The 16,904-nt window shown below is 47.9% G+C and overlaps 5 protein-coding genes across 5 annotated transcripts; 4 read left to right on the top strand and 1 right to left on the bottom strand.

Moving 5' to 3' along the window:
- The first annotated feature begins 430 nt into the window (after positions 1 to 430).
- EDB82DRAFT_460085 (nucleotide-diphospho-sugar transferase) lies at positions 431 to 1,651 on the top strand. The gene is made up of 2 exons (XM_025734007.2): positions 431 to 600; positions 656 to 1,651. Exons 1-2 carry the CDS (start codon positions 492 to 494, stop codon positions 1,489 to 1,491), a joined length of 945 nt encoding a protein of 314 aa, XP_025584857.2. The 5' UTR covers positions 431 to 491; the 3' UTR covers positions 1,492 to 1,651.
- A 216-nt stretch (positions 1,652 to 1,867) lies between these two features.
- EDB82DRAFT_497229 (uncharacterized protein) lies at positions 1,868 to 3,128 on the top strand. Its single transcript, XM_025734006.2, has one exon. It carries the CDS (start codon positions 1,996 to 1,998, stop codon positions 2,980 to 2,982), a length of 987 nt encoding a protein of 328 aa, XP_025584856.1. The 5' UTR covers positions 1,868 to 1,995; the 3' UTR covers positions 2,983 to 3,128.
- A 144-nt stretch (positions 3,129 to 3,272) lies between these two features.
- On the top strand, positions 3,273 to 5,215 carry EDB82DRAFT_497227 (autophagocytosis associated protein). The gene is made up of 3 exons (XM_025734005.2): positions 3,273 to 4,143; positions 4,194 to 4,668; positions 4,721 to 5,215. The coding sequence occupies exons 1-3, from the start codon at positions 3,623 to 3,625 to the stop codon at positions 4,772 to 4,774; spliced, it is 1,050 nt and encodes a 349-aa protein (XP_025584855.1). The 5' UTR covers positions 3,273 to 3,622; the 3' UTR covers positions 4,775 to 5,215.
- A 3,370-nt stretch (positions 5,216 to 8,585) lies between these two features.
- EDB82DRAFT_426980 (uncharacterized protein) lies at positions 8,586 to 10,775 on the top strand (the record flags this gene model as incomplete). Its single annotated transcript, XM_025734004.2, has 2 exons — positions 8,586 to 10,557; positions 10,618 to 10,775. 2 exons carry the CDS (start codon positions 8,586 to 8,588, stop codon positions 10,773 to 10,775), a joined length of 2,130 nt encoding a protein of 709 aa, XP_025584854.2.
- Positions 10,776 to 11,415: 640 nt separating this feature from the next.
- Positions 11,416 to 16,896, bottom strand: EDB82DRAFT_155877 (uncharacterized protein). The gene is made up of 2 exons (XM_025734003.2): positions 16,554 to 16,896; positions 11,416 to 16,501 (listed from the first exon to the last, which is right to left on the bottom strand). Exons 1-2 carry the CDS (start codon positions 16,786 to 16,788, stop codon positions 11,652 to 11,654), a joined length of 5,085 nt encoding a protein of 1,694 aa, XP_025584853.1. The 5' UTR covers positions 16,789 to 16,896; the 3' UTR covers positions 11,416 to 11,651.
- Between the last annotated feature and the right edge of the window lie 8 nt (positions 16,897 to 16,904).

The following is a 16,904-nucleotide window of genomic DNA, read 5'->3' as shown; positions in this document are numbered from 1 at the left end:
CCAGTCTGAGGGGAAAGATCTCCCAACGTCCATGCATGTTGGCCGCACTCATTTATTTGTTTCGTCTGAAGTCCTTGAAGCTGTATCTAGCCTCGCGGGTATCGCCATTGTTGCAATGTATGAGGAAGAAAAACGGCATGCCATGATCCAATATACATCGATACAAGAGGCTGTGATTGGTTATGACCAAGGATCTAAGATGAACTCTACCAAGTTTGAGTATGCTGTTGGTAGCGGAACCCAGCATCAGGCAATATCGCGACATCCGTTTGGTGTGTTGCTTGTCGATATTTGAAGTTCCAAAGATGCCCAGCGTTGGGCAGTAAGAGGACGTTGGTAATTGGCTGGCGTTGAGCATCTCCCAGACCAGGGCTCGTGATGTGAGGGACAGGGCTGGAATGTCTTATTATTACCTTGATAGAAGTCAATTCTCAATTGATCGCATCCTCTTGCTTGCCTCCCTTGAACCACAAACACATGATCTGGTCACAATGTTATTATCGACAGCAATGCATAGAAAACACACGTATACTCTTCTGGCAGCTATTGTGATTGTCGTGCTTTTGGCTAGCAATTACGCCTATAATGGCCATATAAGTCGTGAGTCCTGGATTCCCCACCTGCCTATACAATCAGATATTAACATGCGCAATAGCAAACAACGCACCTCAAGAGCCAGAAAGGACAAGTGCTACCATATTAAAGACAGAAGCATTTCCTCATAAGATTTGGCAGAGCTGGAAAGACGACTCCGAGAATCCCACTGAAAGGACAGTTGGCTTCCCTCATCAATGGCGTGTCGTAAACCCTGGCTGGCGGTACGAGCGCATAACCGACGCCAACAATGACGCTTACGTTCTTGATCGCTTCGACACCAACATTTCGGATGTTTTTACAAGCCTGAAAGATCCCATCTTGAAAGCCGATTTCTTGAGATATCTCATCCTGCTGCGCGAAGGTGGTGTATGGACAGATATCGACGTGTATCCACATCAGCCTGTCTCAAAATGGATACCCAAGCAATATCAAGGCTCAGTAAATCTGGTCATCGGGATAGAAAACGATCATCACAAGAAACCAATCTGGCCTGGTTCACCGTATTCCGTACAGCTATGCCAGTACTCAGTATTAGCAAAGCCAGATCATCCGGCTATAAAGACAGTTGTTGAACAAGTGGCGAGGGATCTCAAGACGCTTTTTGTGTCCAAGAAGCCTGGAGAAGGAGTTTCATTTGAAGAGGTCATGAGTACGACTGGACCATTTGCTTTTACGAAAGTTCTCATGGACTACTTCAAAGAAATGACGGACACGGAACATACTGGTGATGAACTAGACAGTCTTTCTGAGCCCAGATTGATTGGAGATGTGCTTGTCTTACCAAAGGATAGCTTTGGATGGTTGCCACACGAGAATACCCATGAAAAGGGAGACCCGAGTATTCTTGTTGAGCATCTTTTCATTGGATCGTGGCGAGATAGTCACCATGGTTGAGAGATATAGGAGGATCACGCATGGCAGTAAGCTCAAATTTGCTGGTGAGCTGGAGGTGTTTAATTCAAACCTTGCCCTTAAATAAAAATGAAGATTAATGGAAAGGGTCAAGCCGATGATAAATCCATGAGAAACAGTTTAAAGTTTCATTGTTAAGAATGTTTTATTGTATATCATGAACCTAAAGAAACAACAGAATCTTGTAAACCGAGAAAGGCTAATCAGCTAGTGCATACGCGAATGATTCCACGGCCATATGGCTTTAATAAAATTGCATTAAAAGGGTGAGGTTTACTTACAAGAATAATAGCTACATTTTCTCAATGCTGCTCTGAGGAAATTTAATTACTTGCTCCAACACCAGACCAACGCGTAGTCACATGACCACTTATTTTTGGATTTAATCCGAGCTACTGAGGTAGAAACTTTGATTTCCAATCGCCAACTGTCGCATTGATAACCAACGCTCACCATTTCAAAAATTGGCCATCGAAATTTGCAAACATGGCAGACTCAACTACAGAATCCCAAGCGCCCGTCGCTGTATTCAAGAAGAGAGGCGCAAAGGGCAAGGCAAACATTCGAAAGCGACCTGCGACGCCACCTCCAGCCGATAGCGACGACAGCGATTACGCATCCTCAGAGGACGAGTCTGGACAGCGCGTCAAGCGGCGCAAAAAGGCCGCTACCGTCACAGCATCTTCTAAAGACTTGGCTTCAGGGAAGAAGGATTTCTCAGCTACGATCTACTCGGCGGACCGTAACGTACCTATCACAAGCACGAACGACGCGACAAAACACAGCAACTGGTATGAAGAAGATAAGAATGAGCTCTCAGCAAAGAACCTCCTAGGCTCAACAAGAGGTACCGTGAAAGATTCACAACCGGATGGAACATATAAAGGACTCGCGAATCAGACGTCATTCATCCAGAAGAATCCTGATGCGCCCCAAAGAGCGAAAGGCCCTGTCAAGGCCCCCACAAATATTCGAACTATCACTGTCATGGACTTCAAGCCTGACATCTGTAAAGATTACAAAAAGACTGGCCACTGTGGATTTGGCGATAGTTGTATTTTCCTGCACGATCGAACAGACGTCAAACAAGGCTGGCAGCTCGACAAGGAATGGGAGGAAGTCACAAAGGGCAAGAAGAACCTGGGCGGCACCGTCATTGCGAGCGCCAATCGTGACAAGAAAGAGCAAGCTCCCGAGGACGAGGCAGAGATAGCCATGCTGGAGAAGATTCCATTCGCATGCATCATCTGCGAGGGGTCATATAGGGAACCGATCGTGACGAGGTGTGGGCACTACTTTTGCGAGCCATGTGCCCTGAAGAGATACAGAAAGGACCCAACATGTGCATCATGTGGAGCTGGAACAAACGGAGTGTTTAACTCAGCTAAGAAGCTGAAGAAATTACTAGAGAAGAAAAAGGAACGAGAAGAGAAGAAGAAAAAGGCAGAAGAGGAGGAAGCTAATGAGGAATGAGAGCAGGCGTTTATAGATGTGTGTTTTATCAAGATTTGTTACGCAGGCGAAGGACAGAAGAAGATACCACGATATCATACAACATTGCACTTAATCAGGACTTATATAATATTTGGACTATCTATGATCCATCTTTCCTTCTCGTGACTTGGGCACCAGACTTGTTAAGTGAATACAGCTCCAACGATGACGTGCATCTTGATAAGATAAGACTATTTTGACGCCCACTCTGTCGAAGCTCAATACATTTCTATTGGTTCACCCCCACATGACAGCCAATGAGGGGTCCAGGCACGCACACCTCCACCTTCATGTGATCGCTTCATCGGTGGACAGTGCAGGCATGATGAGCATTACTCAGGCAAACCTCACTTGTCCTGCCTGTTCTTTATCAGTTATCCTACTTCTTCTCTAGTAGGCGTGACTAAAGGACGAGGGTTGTTCACATAGTTCTTTTCCGTACAATCCAAACTTACTTTACCTTCTACAACTTTTCGCAAGCTTGCTCACTCAACCCCGCACCCTTTAAGCAACACAAGATACGAGCCCGTTCTACGGCAAAGCTTATTTATTTCCGTTCATTATAGAATCGGGAAACTACCGCAAAACTCGAACCAAAGTTATTCATATCGAGACCGTCATGAATTTCCTCTACTCAACAGTCAACACCCTCCGGGATCGCTATACACCCGTATCCCATAAGTCAACCTTCCGCCAGACTGGTCAAATCACACCCGAAGAGTTTGTTGCTGCTGGTGACTATCTCGTCTACAAGTTCCCGACCTGGTCCTGGGGCGATGCCGACTCTCCCGAACGCCGAGTCAGCCATCTGCCTCCCGGCAAGCAGTTTCTCGTCACACGCAACGTTCCTTGCCATCGTCGTCTAAACGATGACTTTGCTGGCGACGCTGGACACGAGGAAGCTCTTGTTAACGATGGTGACGACTTCAAGGGTAACCCAAGCGACGATGAAGATGGCTGGCTGCGGACTGGTGGGCTGGCCAGCTCGCAGCCGCTCAAGGTCAAGGAGGTGAGGACGGTGGATGACTCGGGAAATGTCGGTGACAGAGAGGTTGTGGAGGATGACGAGATTCCCGACATGGAGGATGAAGACGACGATGAAGCTATTATCAGAGATTCCGGAGCCGATTCTAAGAACAGGTATGATGGTATCTCGTCCAAGCTACGATGATATCTGCTAACAGTACCAGCGCCCACCGAACGTACACATTGTACATCATGTACTCTCCATACTATAGAACACCCCGCCTGTATCTCTCGGGCTATCTCGCCAACGGCCAGCCTCTCCCTCCCACCGACATGACGGAGGATATTGTCGGTGACTACAAGGACAAGACAGTGACACTCGAGGATTTCCCCTTCTTCGCCAACAACATCAAGATGGCCTCCGTGCACCCTTGCAAGCACGCTTCAGTCATGAAGACATTGCTTGACCGCGCTGATGCCGCTCTACGCCTGCGCCGTGAGAAGCTCCGTGCCGGTAACGCCAGTAGTAACCAGGCAACTTCGGGAATGGAAGGTTTGGTTGACGAGATTGGAAAGCTAGATGTCAAGGGTGCTCAGGAGGCGGCTGACAAGGATGAGTGGGAGGAGGTACAGGAAGCCGAGATTGATGATCACGAGGTTGCTATCCGAGTGGACCAGTACTTGGTTGTCTTCCTCAAGGTATGTTTACTATCCGATTGACGAGAATATTCTCGTGCTAACATGTGTTCAGTTTATGGCCAGTGTGACGCCTGGTATCGAGCACGATTTCACCATGGGCGTCTAGAGTGCATGGCTGTCATCGAATATTGAGAATCATCATGCTGGCATAAAATAGTGTATTTCGGACAACTATATCAGGGGGGCTGGCGTCAACGGTGTTTTGTTCTTACCACATGTGTTTATTGTTACATCGAATGACTTTCTATAGTATCTGTCGTGGTTAGACAACGTAGACTTCTCAATCTGCACGACGAACAAATGAAGCAATTCCTTAGATTATTGAGTGTTATCACGATACTTCTATACAGTATCACTGTCATATCAAGACATCATTGCCGGCTTACTCTGTGCAAAATGAGAACATATCCTTCGATTTTTAAAGTCAGCATGGGAATATCAGTCATCTTACATACAATTAATCATACTGCCAATGGGTCACATAAAAAACCATTACGGATTCGGTGATTGACTGAAAAATTAGATCATCTTTAGTTAATAATTCTGTCTGACATTTTCCTGTCCCTGTTCTTTTGTGACCCGCCTGATTGCCAAGCAGAGTGACAAAACAAACTTTCTAACTCCATAATGACGCTATTCTTAGATATTTACTATTTACTCGATAGCTGATAATTGGACGTGTAGCCTTGACCATCAGTTTATCTTGACGGATTCATGACCGATTTTCCCGACACACTGGTGGCCCGTATCTGCAGCCCCACCTCTGTTTCGTCTGAACCTTACGAGGACGATTGAAGATTTCTGATTAACGGGCGCTTGTTGTCTCTGACTCACGGACGATTCAGGTATCAGTGTCAATGGCACAGAATGAATCATACTAGGTACATTGATGTAACGACATATATCGTCACTAGATTCTTGGCTAAGCATTCAAGCTCAACTGGATAGATCCTTGTAAAGAGACACGGGGAACTGACAAGAACCTCCCGGCTGCTGAACCATCAAATCATTTCCGATGGCATGCAAAAGCCTTTCTGAGATGTAAGAAATCACATGTCTCATACAGCTACCTCGCTGGCACTAAGCTTAACACCCACAAATAGAATCAGGTACAATTCAAGTCAGACATTCACTGACATGTGAAGCAGACCGGGATCGAGAGTAAAGCTTAACGATCTAGATCAGGAACCAGGCCTTCCTAGCCTGGATGGTTTGGGTTACACACATTCTTCAACCACAGCCAGCCAGCCACATGGCAAAGCTGACTCTGGTGTAATTGATGAGAAAGGCGATAAACAGGGGAACAGAGAGAGGGGTTGAGCTGAGCGAGACTAGGCTTGGCTAGGCTGCAATGCGTTGCCAGCAAACCCTCTCAGATAATGCGCGGTGTGAGGTGTACTGTACCATCCATTGATGTGTTGTTCAGTACACTCGGCTCCAATGTGGAGCATTGATAATGGAAGGTTGGGACAGTTTTAGGTGTCGAGTACGTACTACTACTGTACAAAAGCTACCTATTATCGATGCGTGTTTGGGCTGGTAGGCTGGTTTGGTAGTGTGCTTGAGCGTTAACCAGAAAGATGGCAAAAATTAGTCTCGAGACCCAATGAAAGATTCTAGATAACACCAACTCAAACTAGAACGTTGAAGGGGCCGAACCGCAGTGGAGGTCGCCCTTGCAGTGGGAAAGTTTGGAGGCGTTCCGTTTGGTGTCTGGCGCACACACTGCCAATCATGTAGATCGAGTGGCAATATCGATGATGATCTGAGGCCAGGATGCGACCTTGACACTGACAAGCTCGACACCAGGTACGCGTTTAAGAGGCACAGCATCAAGGGATGGGAAGCGCAGTCTGTCGTATCAAACAGATCCGGTATTGGAATCGACGTTGTGTGTCTGTACCCAAAACTACCTCCATAGTGTCTTGGGTGCTAGACTAAGGTGATAATGCCGAGAAGTTGCAACCTACCAACCAACCCTGTACAAAGGGTCTTCTGAACTTTCTTTGCATTGAACCAGCCCCGCGTGCTGTTGGCCCATTGCCCCTGTCGGTATGGCAATACAGCCAAGAGAAGTGGTCCAGCATGAATCCCCGAAGGATGGCCGCAGAGAGCCCGCTGAAGTGCAGTACATACGTTCATAACAAGATAATGTGCCAGAGAGCCTGAAACAACGGACACTGGTGCGTACATACTGTACACGTAGTGCACTGTCTTGATTGAATGATTTGATACTGGGACAGAATTTGGTTGATTTCTCAGAGCAGGACCCGTCCGGGCGCCCATCCTCTGGCCCTCCCGGCGGTCCGGTCTCTGCCGCAACGCACCGTCCCTTGCAAACCATTCGCTAATAACCAAGCAGAAAAGTCAAAAGAAGCAAACAAGCGAACTAGGGGCACGTCGAGTGAGGCATGACAGATAATGTTGGTAGACTGAGATGGTGGAATGCTTGTGATTTCGGATTAGACAAAGCAAGGGAACCTTGCCACAAGCTGTCTTTAATTCAGCATTAGGTCGCCTCCAATAATCTGTAGTCTGTGTAAGACCGAGATATGACAGCAAGACACGGTCCATTTAGGGAAATATCCTCTTCTCGGAAAGGTAGTCGCATCCGTTTTCAGACATTCCTCTCATCTGGTGGAAGAGAAAATCTGGGGGTTCAGGGGTCAATTCAGCCAAATTGGAAATAACTTCAGTACGAGAATATGCGGCGAGGGGTAACACCAAAAACCACTAAAGATATCTGGTCATGAGACCTCGAATAAATATGATAATATCAAGCGAGATTGACGGTTAATATGATACCCATATAAATGTAAATGACTTGATTGAACCAGGGATATTTTTGTTCTCAATAATCAGCCCGAGTAATTGCAATGAGAGCCTAGTCCATGTGCAGTACAGAGTACGTAGTAGAAGGTCTCGCCGACCGGTAATAAGTGTTTTCTAACGATTATTGGGTGTGGCGTGCAAGTCTCCCTCTCCACACCTTCCCATCCCTGGTCTTTTCACGGCACGCGCACCCTCCCCAGCGTCTGGGCAGGAATAAGTAACCTTACGGTACTAACCAAATGGAAGGTCGGATACTTTTCCATGGATGGGGTGGCAGGTACCGACCCGAACTTGGCTTTGGCGCAGGAACAAATCATCAATGTCACCGTCTTTTCCAATGTAAGGTAATTAATTTGCTCTTGCCTCGTTTGACTCATTTCCATACCTCGACGTCTCATCTCTCCACCTTTGTACGGAGTACTTCATTTCATTACCTGCTCTTTCTAAATCTATGTCGATTCTGCTCTTGCTTAACATCATCACTTTGTTCTCGCATCTTCCAAGCTTATCACTACACCGCGCACCCTAACGCAAAGCGTCATCCTCCCACTCCCACTACAACCTTCTTCGAGATAAAGGGTCCTTGTACCTTGCGCTTGGCGGATAGGCGCGTCGCAAAAAATAAAACAGGGACTTGAACAAGATCAGACGAAAATATTCGCACACTTCCATGCCGTACACTCACGGAACCTGTCTTGGTATTTTCATCAACCACTTAATCAGTGTCAGTACACGACCCACCTGGTCTGCGTCATACTAGATTTCGAAGTATCCCTTGGATTTGGTCTCGGATCTAGTCTCACTCGCCCTTGTGAGTATCCAAGCAAAGGGGAAAAAAAAAGAATAACTTGGTCGAGTCTTCCTTCCTTATCTCACCTTGCTCGACGTTACCAAATTTGGATTCAAATCCACACCTCAACGACAATTGCTCAGTAGTGCCTGCACCAACAACATCCAGTCTTCAGAAATCGACTAGAACAACTTCAACCGCCCTATGAGTTCCTAACGAAAAATTGATCCCCCACTACTCCTCCGATTTATTCCACGCTCCACTGCGACCAACCTTCTACGTGCCTTCCATGATTATGGCTGCGAGATTCACGCCCGAGGCTTTTCTGCCATCGGGCGGCTACGACACTGATTCGGCTCTTTCCCTCAATAGCCATCTTTCATATCGCAATGCTTCCAGTATCCCGTCTCCGCCCAACTCGTATCCTCGAGCCGGAACTCTTCGTCATCAATATCCACAGCACTATCTCGACCCATGTCAACCACACAACCAAGATTATAGTCAGAGTCAATTACAACGCGGCCGAATTCCTCCAGCGAGTGCTCTACCGCTTCATCACAACGATTTATCCCCTCTCTCGTTAGACTCTTTACGGGCAGCCCAGTCTGTTCCGCCAAACAACCGGCGTTACCCACAGCAGGCCGATTCTTCCAACGCTTTTGACGGGCACCCTGCGTCTGTGTCTCCCACTCACGGAGGCCCGCCTCCTGCACACGAATTCCGCTTCCCTGCATCATCTACAGCTCCTCTACCCAACGTTGCCTCGTCTTCTGGCCTCGTTGGTGCATCTTTGTCGAGATCCGTTTCCGCAGACGCCGTGGCTGCTTCTCAATCTTCGCTGCATGTGGTTCAACGCCTCATGCAGCAAAACCAATCAATTCGTGAAGCTTGGGAAGCAGAGCGAAATCATCTCGAAGCCAACCGTCGACGTGTCGAAGAGGTTTACCAAGAAGAGCGAATCATAATGGACGAGGTCCGGGAGAGCTGGGAGACTGAGAAAGAAGGCATGGCTCGAGAAATCCAAGAACTCAAGGAACGAGTTCATCGACTTGAAGGAGAAAACAGTGCTCTCAAAGCTGTCACAGCCCAAAGCATCCAGGTTACAGGCGTGGTTTCGCCTCTGGCGAGTCAGCGTGGTGGAAGCGGTGAGGGCTCTTTGGACAATTCCTACTTCCCTGCTCCACCAGGACGACTCGTGTCAAGGGCACAAAATCCTACCATCCCGGTCGGTGTTTCCATGGCCGATGCGTCATCTCTTCCACCCGGCCTTGATGGTGCGTCTCGACGACCTCACTATTTCTCACCAAGTAGTGCTCGCGTGTCTCCCACAACACAACCCGAATCATCACCTTTTGTCCCTCTTGATCCCAGAATGCAGACACAAAACCCGGTAGCCAAGGACTTTCTTCCGTCCCCAACAGAGGACATGGCTACGCCTGTGCCAGTCATAGATGTGCAAGAAATCGACCCTAAGCTGGAAGGTATCCCGATTAAGGCCACTGCGGTCCAGAAGTCCACATTCGCCGCCGGCGCATCCCCTCCCGAAAATACAGCCTCTCCGGTGACATCCCCTCCTGCACCTGCTGCTCAAAGTTTGGAGCAGTCTAGACAGCCGACAAGCATTCGCGGCTCGTCCAAGGAATATACGTTGCAAGCTCTTTCCGCTGTAGAATCTCGCCGGCTCACAATGCACGCTGGCCACACCCCAAACCATTCCCTTTCGGTTTTCCCCAAAATCAACCCGACCGACCCAGCATCCATCATTGGAGAGGGCGCCACGCCAACTGTTGAAACGACTATCGATCTCGGTACAGCAGCTGCTATTGCAGAAGAGGAGAAAAATGACACTCTGCCTGTGCCGGAACCAACCGAAAGGCGCGACTCCAAAGTGTCGTTTGTATCATTTACTGAAGAGTTGGATCCCAATGCACTGGATGTCATGATGGAACCCAGTGACGGCGACAAACCCCTTAAAGGCCCTCTCATGCTCAGGAATATGCCGGCTAAAGACGAACTCTTCTGGGAAGAAGTACACAGGAAACTGGAGCCCATTAGCCAAGGACAGAACGCTCTTCCGGTTGTTATGCAATCTCAGGAACCGGAGCCCACTGCCGGCCCCTCTGGGCTGAATCCTTCAGCACATGGGTTGAAGCAGAGTGACTCTATCGGAGGGGATGGATCTGCCGATGTCCAAGACGATGCAGATGCTAGCGATGGCGAAACCGATGGTAAGGCCATCGAGGTTGATGTTCCGTTGAAATTGAAGAGTACGTCCAATTTCGGCGCCCCTTTTGGTGTCATGTAGGACAGCGCCAGAATAGATGCAGGGGGTCGGCCCTTGACAACACCTCTTCGACCTTCAGATCCGTCATTGGGTACTCCCATACGACCACCCACTACCACACCTACAGAGGATGATCTCGCATCTTCTACAACGCCGCCCAGCCGGTGTCACACTCATGATGATGAAGTAATTACGCCCTGAACGCTTTTGAAGCTGTCTTGAACGCACGCTATGATTTACATGCAACGCCAACGATGCATCCGTCTGTCGATTTTTCGAGTTGTCTCTTCACCTTGGTTTAGGTTTCTAACCAGGTTTAATGGCAAGCGAGCTTACATGCAATTTGTGGAATAGGGGGTAAAAAGGATGCACAAACATAGAATAGGAGTACCGGGGGCTGTTTACCAGACCTTTTGCGTTTGTTATTTAGGGATCATGGGTTTCTGCAAAATTATGGATGCAGCAGCGGTAAACAGTAATGCGTTTACGAGCTTACGACAGGAAGGCAGGTTCATTTGGAATTGTTTATGCAAGTCGAAGCATGGGGGGAGAACTGTGTTTGAATACCCGGCACACAGAAGGAAGTCTGTCTGGGCCATGAAATGATCAAGCGAAGGAGAAAAATAGGAGTTTTCGTTTTGGGAGAGACGTCTGATTCTGACGTAGTATCACGAGCAGACAGGAAAGATTAAAACCACACAGGGATAGGAGTTGAGGGATAAGTTTATTAGCAAAGATCGATGCAAGACTTGCAAGTACAATGTGGGCAGCAGAAGCGTGCCTGACAAAACAGCGTATGCCATAAAATGATACATTGATCCCATTATCGATCATCTTGTGGGCTCGTCCCCTATCAGACACTTACTTTTATTGCCAGCTGTGATGTGTTTATCTGTGGCGACTCGCTAACAATCTGAAAAAAGATGCAAGCTCAAAATTAATACCTCAGAAGTGCAACAGTTTGTGATATGTCTATAGTTTCCCCCAAAGCTTACTATTCAATTCGCCTCGATGTAGATAAAAAAACAGACGTGAAGTCAAAAATAATACACAGTTGTTTGCCCAACCTTTATGTTTTTACCAATCCAGCGATAACTTGTCAACATCCTCTATCAGAGATTCAATCACAGGCTGACTGGTATTCCGCATCCCTCTTGTCTTGCTGACTTGTTTCATACGTGTCCAAAATACAGGACAATCCTTGCTATCGCACTGGACATCCTCCACAGGCCCAACACCAGAGCAACTACGACAAAGGGAGAGTATCTCCTGCAAACGACGCTCCTCGGTAGTTAATCGCGTCTGGAGCGAAAACAGCGCCAAGGGAATGTTTGTGCGACAGACTGGACAGAGAGGATTGTCTTCCTGTGAGAATTTGATGTTGCAGACAAGACAGTGTGTGGACTTCATGTACGATTCTAGCGTCGTCTTCTTGTTGCTAAGTGTAGTTGCATGGTGAACACGCTGCACCTTTGGCATCTCATCATACCACTGGCGCACGTTTGCACCTACGAGATTAAAGATGCGTTCGAGAGGGGGTATAAGATTCTTGGAGATGTAGTACTCGGCATCCAGCTGCCATTGTGGATTATCGAGAAGCTCTTCGGGGGCAACACATCGATCGATAAGTCGAGCTCCTGGAGCACCACTTATGACAACGTAAGGAACTCTCTCGCCATACTGTGGTTCTGCGCGAGCATCCTGAAGCATGCGCTTGGTGCTGATGAGGGCACCAGCAGGCGGTGCACCTTTGTCAGAATATGTGCCTAGACGGACTTCTTTCGCAAAACAAAAGTCCTGAACCGACACATTGTTGCGCATGATCTTTTGGCATTGCTTTTGGAAGTACTCCTTTACCTGGCTGAGATCTGCCGTCTCGAATAGTAGACGGAGAGCCTTTTCCTCAATCATTTGTTCCGCAGGCGTACCATCACGGCGGACAGTCTCAATTCCCTTAGCGTCAAACTCAGGCTTCACTTGGTCCTTGCTCTCGTACTTGTAGCCGACATATCTTTTCTTGGCGAGGAGGACGCAGGGGTGGTAGACTTTTTCGAACTTGAGTTTGATCGGTCGTGGGTTCATCTCAGTAATCGCCTTCGAGATTTCGTTGCCAATGTCGAACGCTTCGTCTTTCGTTCGACCTTTCAGGGAGATGAACAGACTATCAGTATCGCCATACACAACCTCTGCGCCCCATTTCTCGACAGAATGGATATAAGCGATTGCTCTTTCAAGAGTCTCCCTGCCAGTTTGTACGATACTGTCCGCAATCTCCGAGCAAGGCATACGGCCAGAGAACGAGGCTGAAGTGTAACCATAAGTGACGTTGGCGAGCAACTTGAGAGCAAGCTGTCGGTTGTTGAGAAGCTGCTGGAGAGTCTTGTCATCTTTATCTTGCTTCATGCCACTTTTAACCATGACTCGGGTTTCGAGGATCTCGGTTAGCATCTTGGCAAGGAGTGACTTGCGGATTTCCGTCTTTGCATACATCATACCATTTGGTGCGATGTTGATGTAATCCTTCAAAAGTGTGAGGAGACCTTGCTGACGTTTATACTCGGTAAAGCCCATCTTGCTTGTGCCTCTCCAATTAGTGACTCGGCCCAGGAAGGTCGAATAGCAATAATTGTAGGCGATCATGACACTTGGATAGAGACTCTGAAAGTCAAGGACTAAGAGAGGGCTGTTGTAAAAGGCGCTCTGTGGTTCCATGACAAGTGGCAAACACTCGAGAGCGTTCTGACTGCCGACTTGTTTGCGAGTAGGCGACACGAGAAGAAAATTCTCTGGCTTGGCAATCCTGAACATGATCGATTCTACCTTGAACTGCGATCCTCGCGAGAAAACCGAGAAGAAGTCTACACCAAGGAGTCGAGCCTGCTCACTAGTTCTGGCAATCAATTCGTTGGCATCCAATATCTCAATATCGAGTTTGGTGCGGTTCTGGTAGTATTTCAACATCCTGTTGAGTTCTCGATGCTTGCCACTTTTGTACCAACTTGTCAATGATTTCCAAGAGTAATGGGGTATCCGCCTACGGAGCAGATGCCACACGACGTTTTCCATAGTGTATTGAAGAAGGTTCAACTCTCCTCGCATTGCACGCCAGACATTGACCATGTGTCGACCTGTGACTCGAATCGTGGATGTGGTATTGAATCCCCATCGGTCGTTCTCTTTGCCGAATCTGCCATGTGACTCTGTTTTCATGCGAGAAAACTCGTCACAGAGATTATAGTCATATTTCAATCGCGCTCTCTCAATCAGATAGCCCCATGAGCTGCCATGAACCTCATACCCTGTCAGAATGTCAGGATCGTGATTTCTCACGATTTCTACCATGCGGACCATAAGATCCAATTCAGACGTTTCCTCGATAACATCGGCAGATGTCTGGCGCTGAACACGTTGTGTGAACTCGACATCATTAGACAATAGTAGCATCCCCGTCTGGACAGTCCCTACTAAGTTCTGGCTGTCGGTGGAAGTTTCGTCAGACTTGATTGCCCAGAAAACACACTGGACTTCGTCTTCTTCTGGGTTTGGCACGAAATTGCCTCTCGTGTTCACATGAACCTCCAGGCTCATGGTGCTCATGGATTGAACCTCGTGCTGAACGCTTGTCGCTTTCTTGCCTGGCATGTACTCGAAGCCGTGGTTATTCTTTGGCGTCGGCCCTTCAATTTGAGAATGATAGTGTCTATTTGTTAACGGCAATCTGGATCCGTCTGGCGTATTGGCTTTGCGCTCCTGTTCAAGCCCCCAATCCTCAACCTCTTTATATGTGGGTGGGGGTTTTGCAAACTCCCAGCTCCTCCAAGAACACTCCTTTCCTTGTCGTTCATACTGAAGTTCAGTGGTGGCCCTATCAAGAGATTCATATTTTAGACCGTAGGTGGCTGGTGATGTAGCAGTTGGGTCAAATTCGGGAAGAAATGGCAAAGTGTTGCCTTCTAAGCGAAACTCTTTCCCAGCGTACTCACGCGTTCGGCCAGGGACATCCTTCTCCTTACTGTAATATGCATCTTGATAGAGGACATCAGGGAGCATGTGTTCCTTTAGAGAGGAAACCATAGAAGCCGCAGAGGGGGGCAGTGAAGAAAATAAATGCACCTGCGGACTGGCGAACCTGCGCATAGCTCGCTGGATTTTAGAATGCTGGCTATCGTTCTCTGCTTCGTCTCCCCCAGATGATACCAAGGACGACGACAAAGTCATTTGCGAGGGTCCTGCCTCAGCAGGTAGAAAGCTGCTGGGATCAAAGGAGACATGTTTGGCGTGTCGGCCTCCATCGGTTTGTTGCGAAGCCGAGTTTTGGCTCAGTTGACTAAGACGGAGCTTCGTATTGGGATCGTTCTGGTCTTTAACAGTAGGGAAGTTCAGTTTTTGGTTTGACCCTGCAGCACCTTTGGAGACAATGCTCTTGCTGATACCAGTAGGGTCTTTTAGAATGGATGCCCCCCTGAAAGAAGATGTGAGTGAGTTGTTTAGGTCTGTTGAAGGGATAGGGACCAAGTCCATCTCGTCCTCGTCGGCCATTGGCTGCTCGTCAAATCTAAGCCTTTTGTTGGACATTTGGATTGATAGGAGGTCGGGCAACGGCCGTTTGAGTTGTGTTGGACTGGACGAGGTATATTTTGGTGCGTCAAATGCACGTCCGACCAGGCCGTAATCCTCTGCGTAATCAAATAGATCCGGGCCCAAGGGAATGCTAGGCAACTTGCCTGAGGCCAGGCCACTTCGACCAACACCAAGGATTAATGACCAGAACGGCCTCAGACCTAGTCTGCCGAGGCCGATATCGAGCGCTACGGCCTGTTCCAGGTCTTCTTCTGGTAGATTACTTGTAGAATTACGGGAACCTTCTGCTGCAGCTTTCTCCATCGCCACCAATGTCATGATGGCTTCTTCGTCTGAATCATCGGGCAGAAAGTCATCGTGAGCCTCTCTGACTTGGCGGACTTTTCCCTCATCAACAAGAATGCTACTCTCCGGATCCTGGTCGGGTTGCACACCTGAGGGAAGTCCCAAAGCGAGTGCAAGTTTGGCCGGGAAAAGGTCCTCAACCGACTCCAATGCAGTGCTGACATTCTCTTCATAGGGATGAGGCTTTGCAAAGGTCTCAAAAGTAAGCTCGTCTCCATCAATCGAAACATTCTCCCTTGAAATGAGATTCTGAATCTCAATTCGGTGCTCGTCCTCATGAATCCAACCTTGAGGCTGTGAGTCACGCGGATTGGCCGACATAGATACAAGAACCTCTGGCGGAAACGGACTGCTTCCTTCACTGGGGTCTTGCATTTTTTGTTTGCGTCGCTTGGTCTCATCTTTCCATAGACCAGCCATGCTGTAAACGAGCTTCATATCTGAGGGAAGGGGGTTAGCTCGCTCGGTAAAGTCATGATGAAGTGGTCTTTCTTTGACTCGATGTCTGTTGAGTATATCTTGAACACATATATCAACCTCAACTGAGCAATGGCTACTTCGAGGGAGTGCAGTTTCGTCGGTAATGTCCTCATGTGGGATAGATTCACTGTGCCAAATATGTGAAGGATTCGTTTCTTCGTCATATTCAGGAACTGGAGACCGAAATCCTGTACTGGATGACTCTAGATAGTCACAGCCATACAAATTGAAGTCCGTCATGAACTGAAGAAGGAATTGGAGATGTGCTTCGTACGGTTGGAACTTGTGCTTCATAATGACACCTTGGTGAAGGAGATCTGCTAACCGAGTCATGACAACAGGGTTGAACATGTAGATCTTCAAGAAGAACCGATAACCGACATGAAAACCATAGAAGGGAATGCCCTTGACAAGGGTAATCCTCGCCACAAACCTGGCATTATCGTTCTTCTGATCTCTGCGGTAGCTCACAGCCAACGCATGATCGATAGATAGATGAAGACGATAGATGTAAGCACCGACTAGAGTAAGTCAGTGATTTAACGATAGATTAATAAGTACCATTCAACAAACCTTCATCGGGAGATAAACCTCCTTCGTATTCCACGTACAGATATGGGAACGCGCCATGAATATGAGCGCATACTTTCTGACCCGTTTCAGTGGCTCCAAAAATGCGGACTATAGGAACTTTTGGACCTTTGGAAATCTGGGAAGGGCGTATATCGTTGCGAAGCTGAGGGTCGTATTGTGTTGCTGTCGCTTGATAGTGGTCGATACAGTTCAATCTGATCCGGAACAAGTCCATATTCTCCAGAGTTCGGATCCATCAGGGGCTCAAGATTAACTTTCAAGGACCAGAATAACCAAACATTGCTGGGATAACAAATTTAGGTAAGCACAGTTCTTTGATCTTTTGGCAAT

This window comes from Fusarium venenatum, assembly GCF_020744135.1.
Source record: "Fusarium venenatum strain MPI-CAGE-CH-0201 chromosome Unknown EDB82scaffold_2, whole genome shotgun sequence".
NCBI classification, from domain to species: domain Eukaryota; kingdom Fungi; phylum Ascomycota; class Sordariomycetes; order Hypocreales; family Nectriaceae; genus Fusarium; species Fusarium venenatum.
This window is presented reverse-complemented; position numbering and strand designations above follow the sequence as displayed.

Coding starts and splice junctions, on each gene's coding strand:
- EDB82DRAFT_155877 (XM_025734003.2), bottom strand. CDS start 16,788: ATGGACTTGTTCCGGATCAGATTGAACTGTATCGACCACTATCAAGCG. Junction 16,502..16,553: donor AGGTTTATCTCCCGATGAAG/GTTTGTTGAATG, acceptor GACTTACTCTAG/TCGGTGCTTACATCTATCGT.
- EDB82DRAFT_497227 (XM_025734005.2), top strand. CDS start 3,623: ATGAATTTCCTCTACTCAACAGTCAACACCCTCCGGGATCGCTATACA. Junction 4,144..4,193: donor GGAGCCGATTCTAAGAACAG/GTATGATGGTAT, acceptor TAACAGTACCAG/CGCCCACCGAACGTACACAT. Junction 4,669..4,720: donor ACTTGGTTGTCTTCCTCAAG/GTATGTTTACTA, acceptor ACATGTGTTCAG/TTTATGGCCAGTGTGACGCC.
- EDB82DRAFT_460085 (XM_025734007.2), top strand. CDS start 492: ATGTTATTATCGACAGCAATGCATAGAAAACACACGTATACTCTTCTG. Junction 601..655: donor CTATAATGGCCATATAAGTC/GTGAGTCCTGGA, acceptor CATGCGCAATAG/CAAACAACGCACCTCAAGAG.
- EDB82DRAFT_497229 (XM_025734006.2), top strand. CDS start 1,996: ATGGCAGACTCAACTACAGAATCCCAAGCGCCCGTCGCTGTATTCAAG.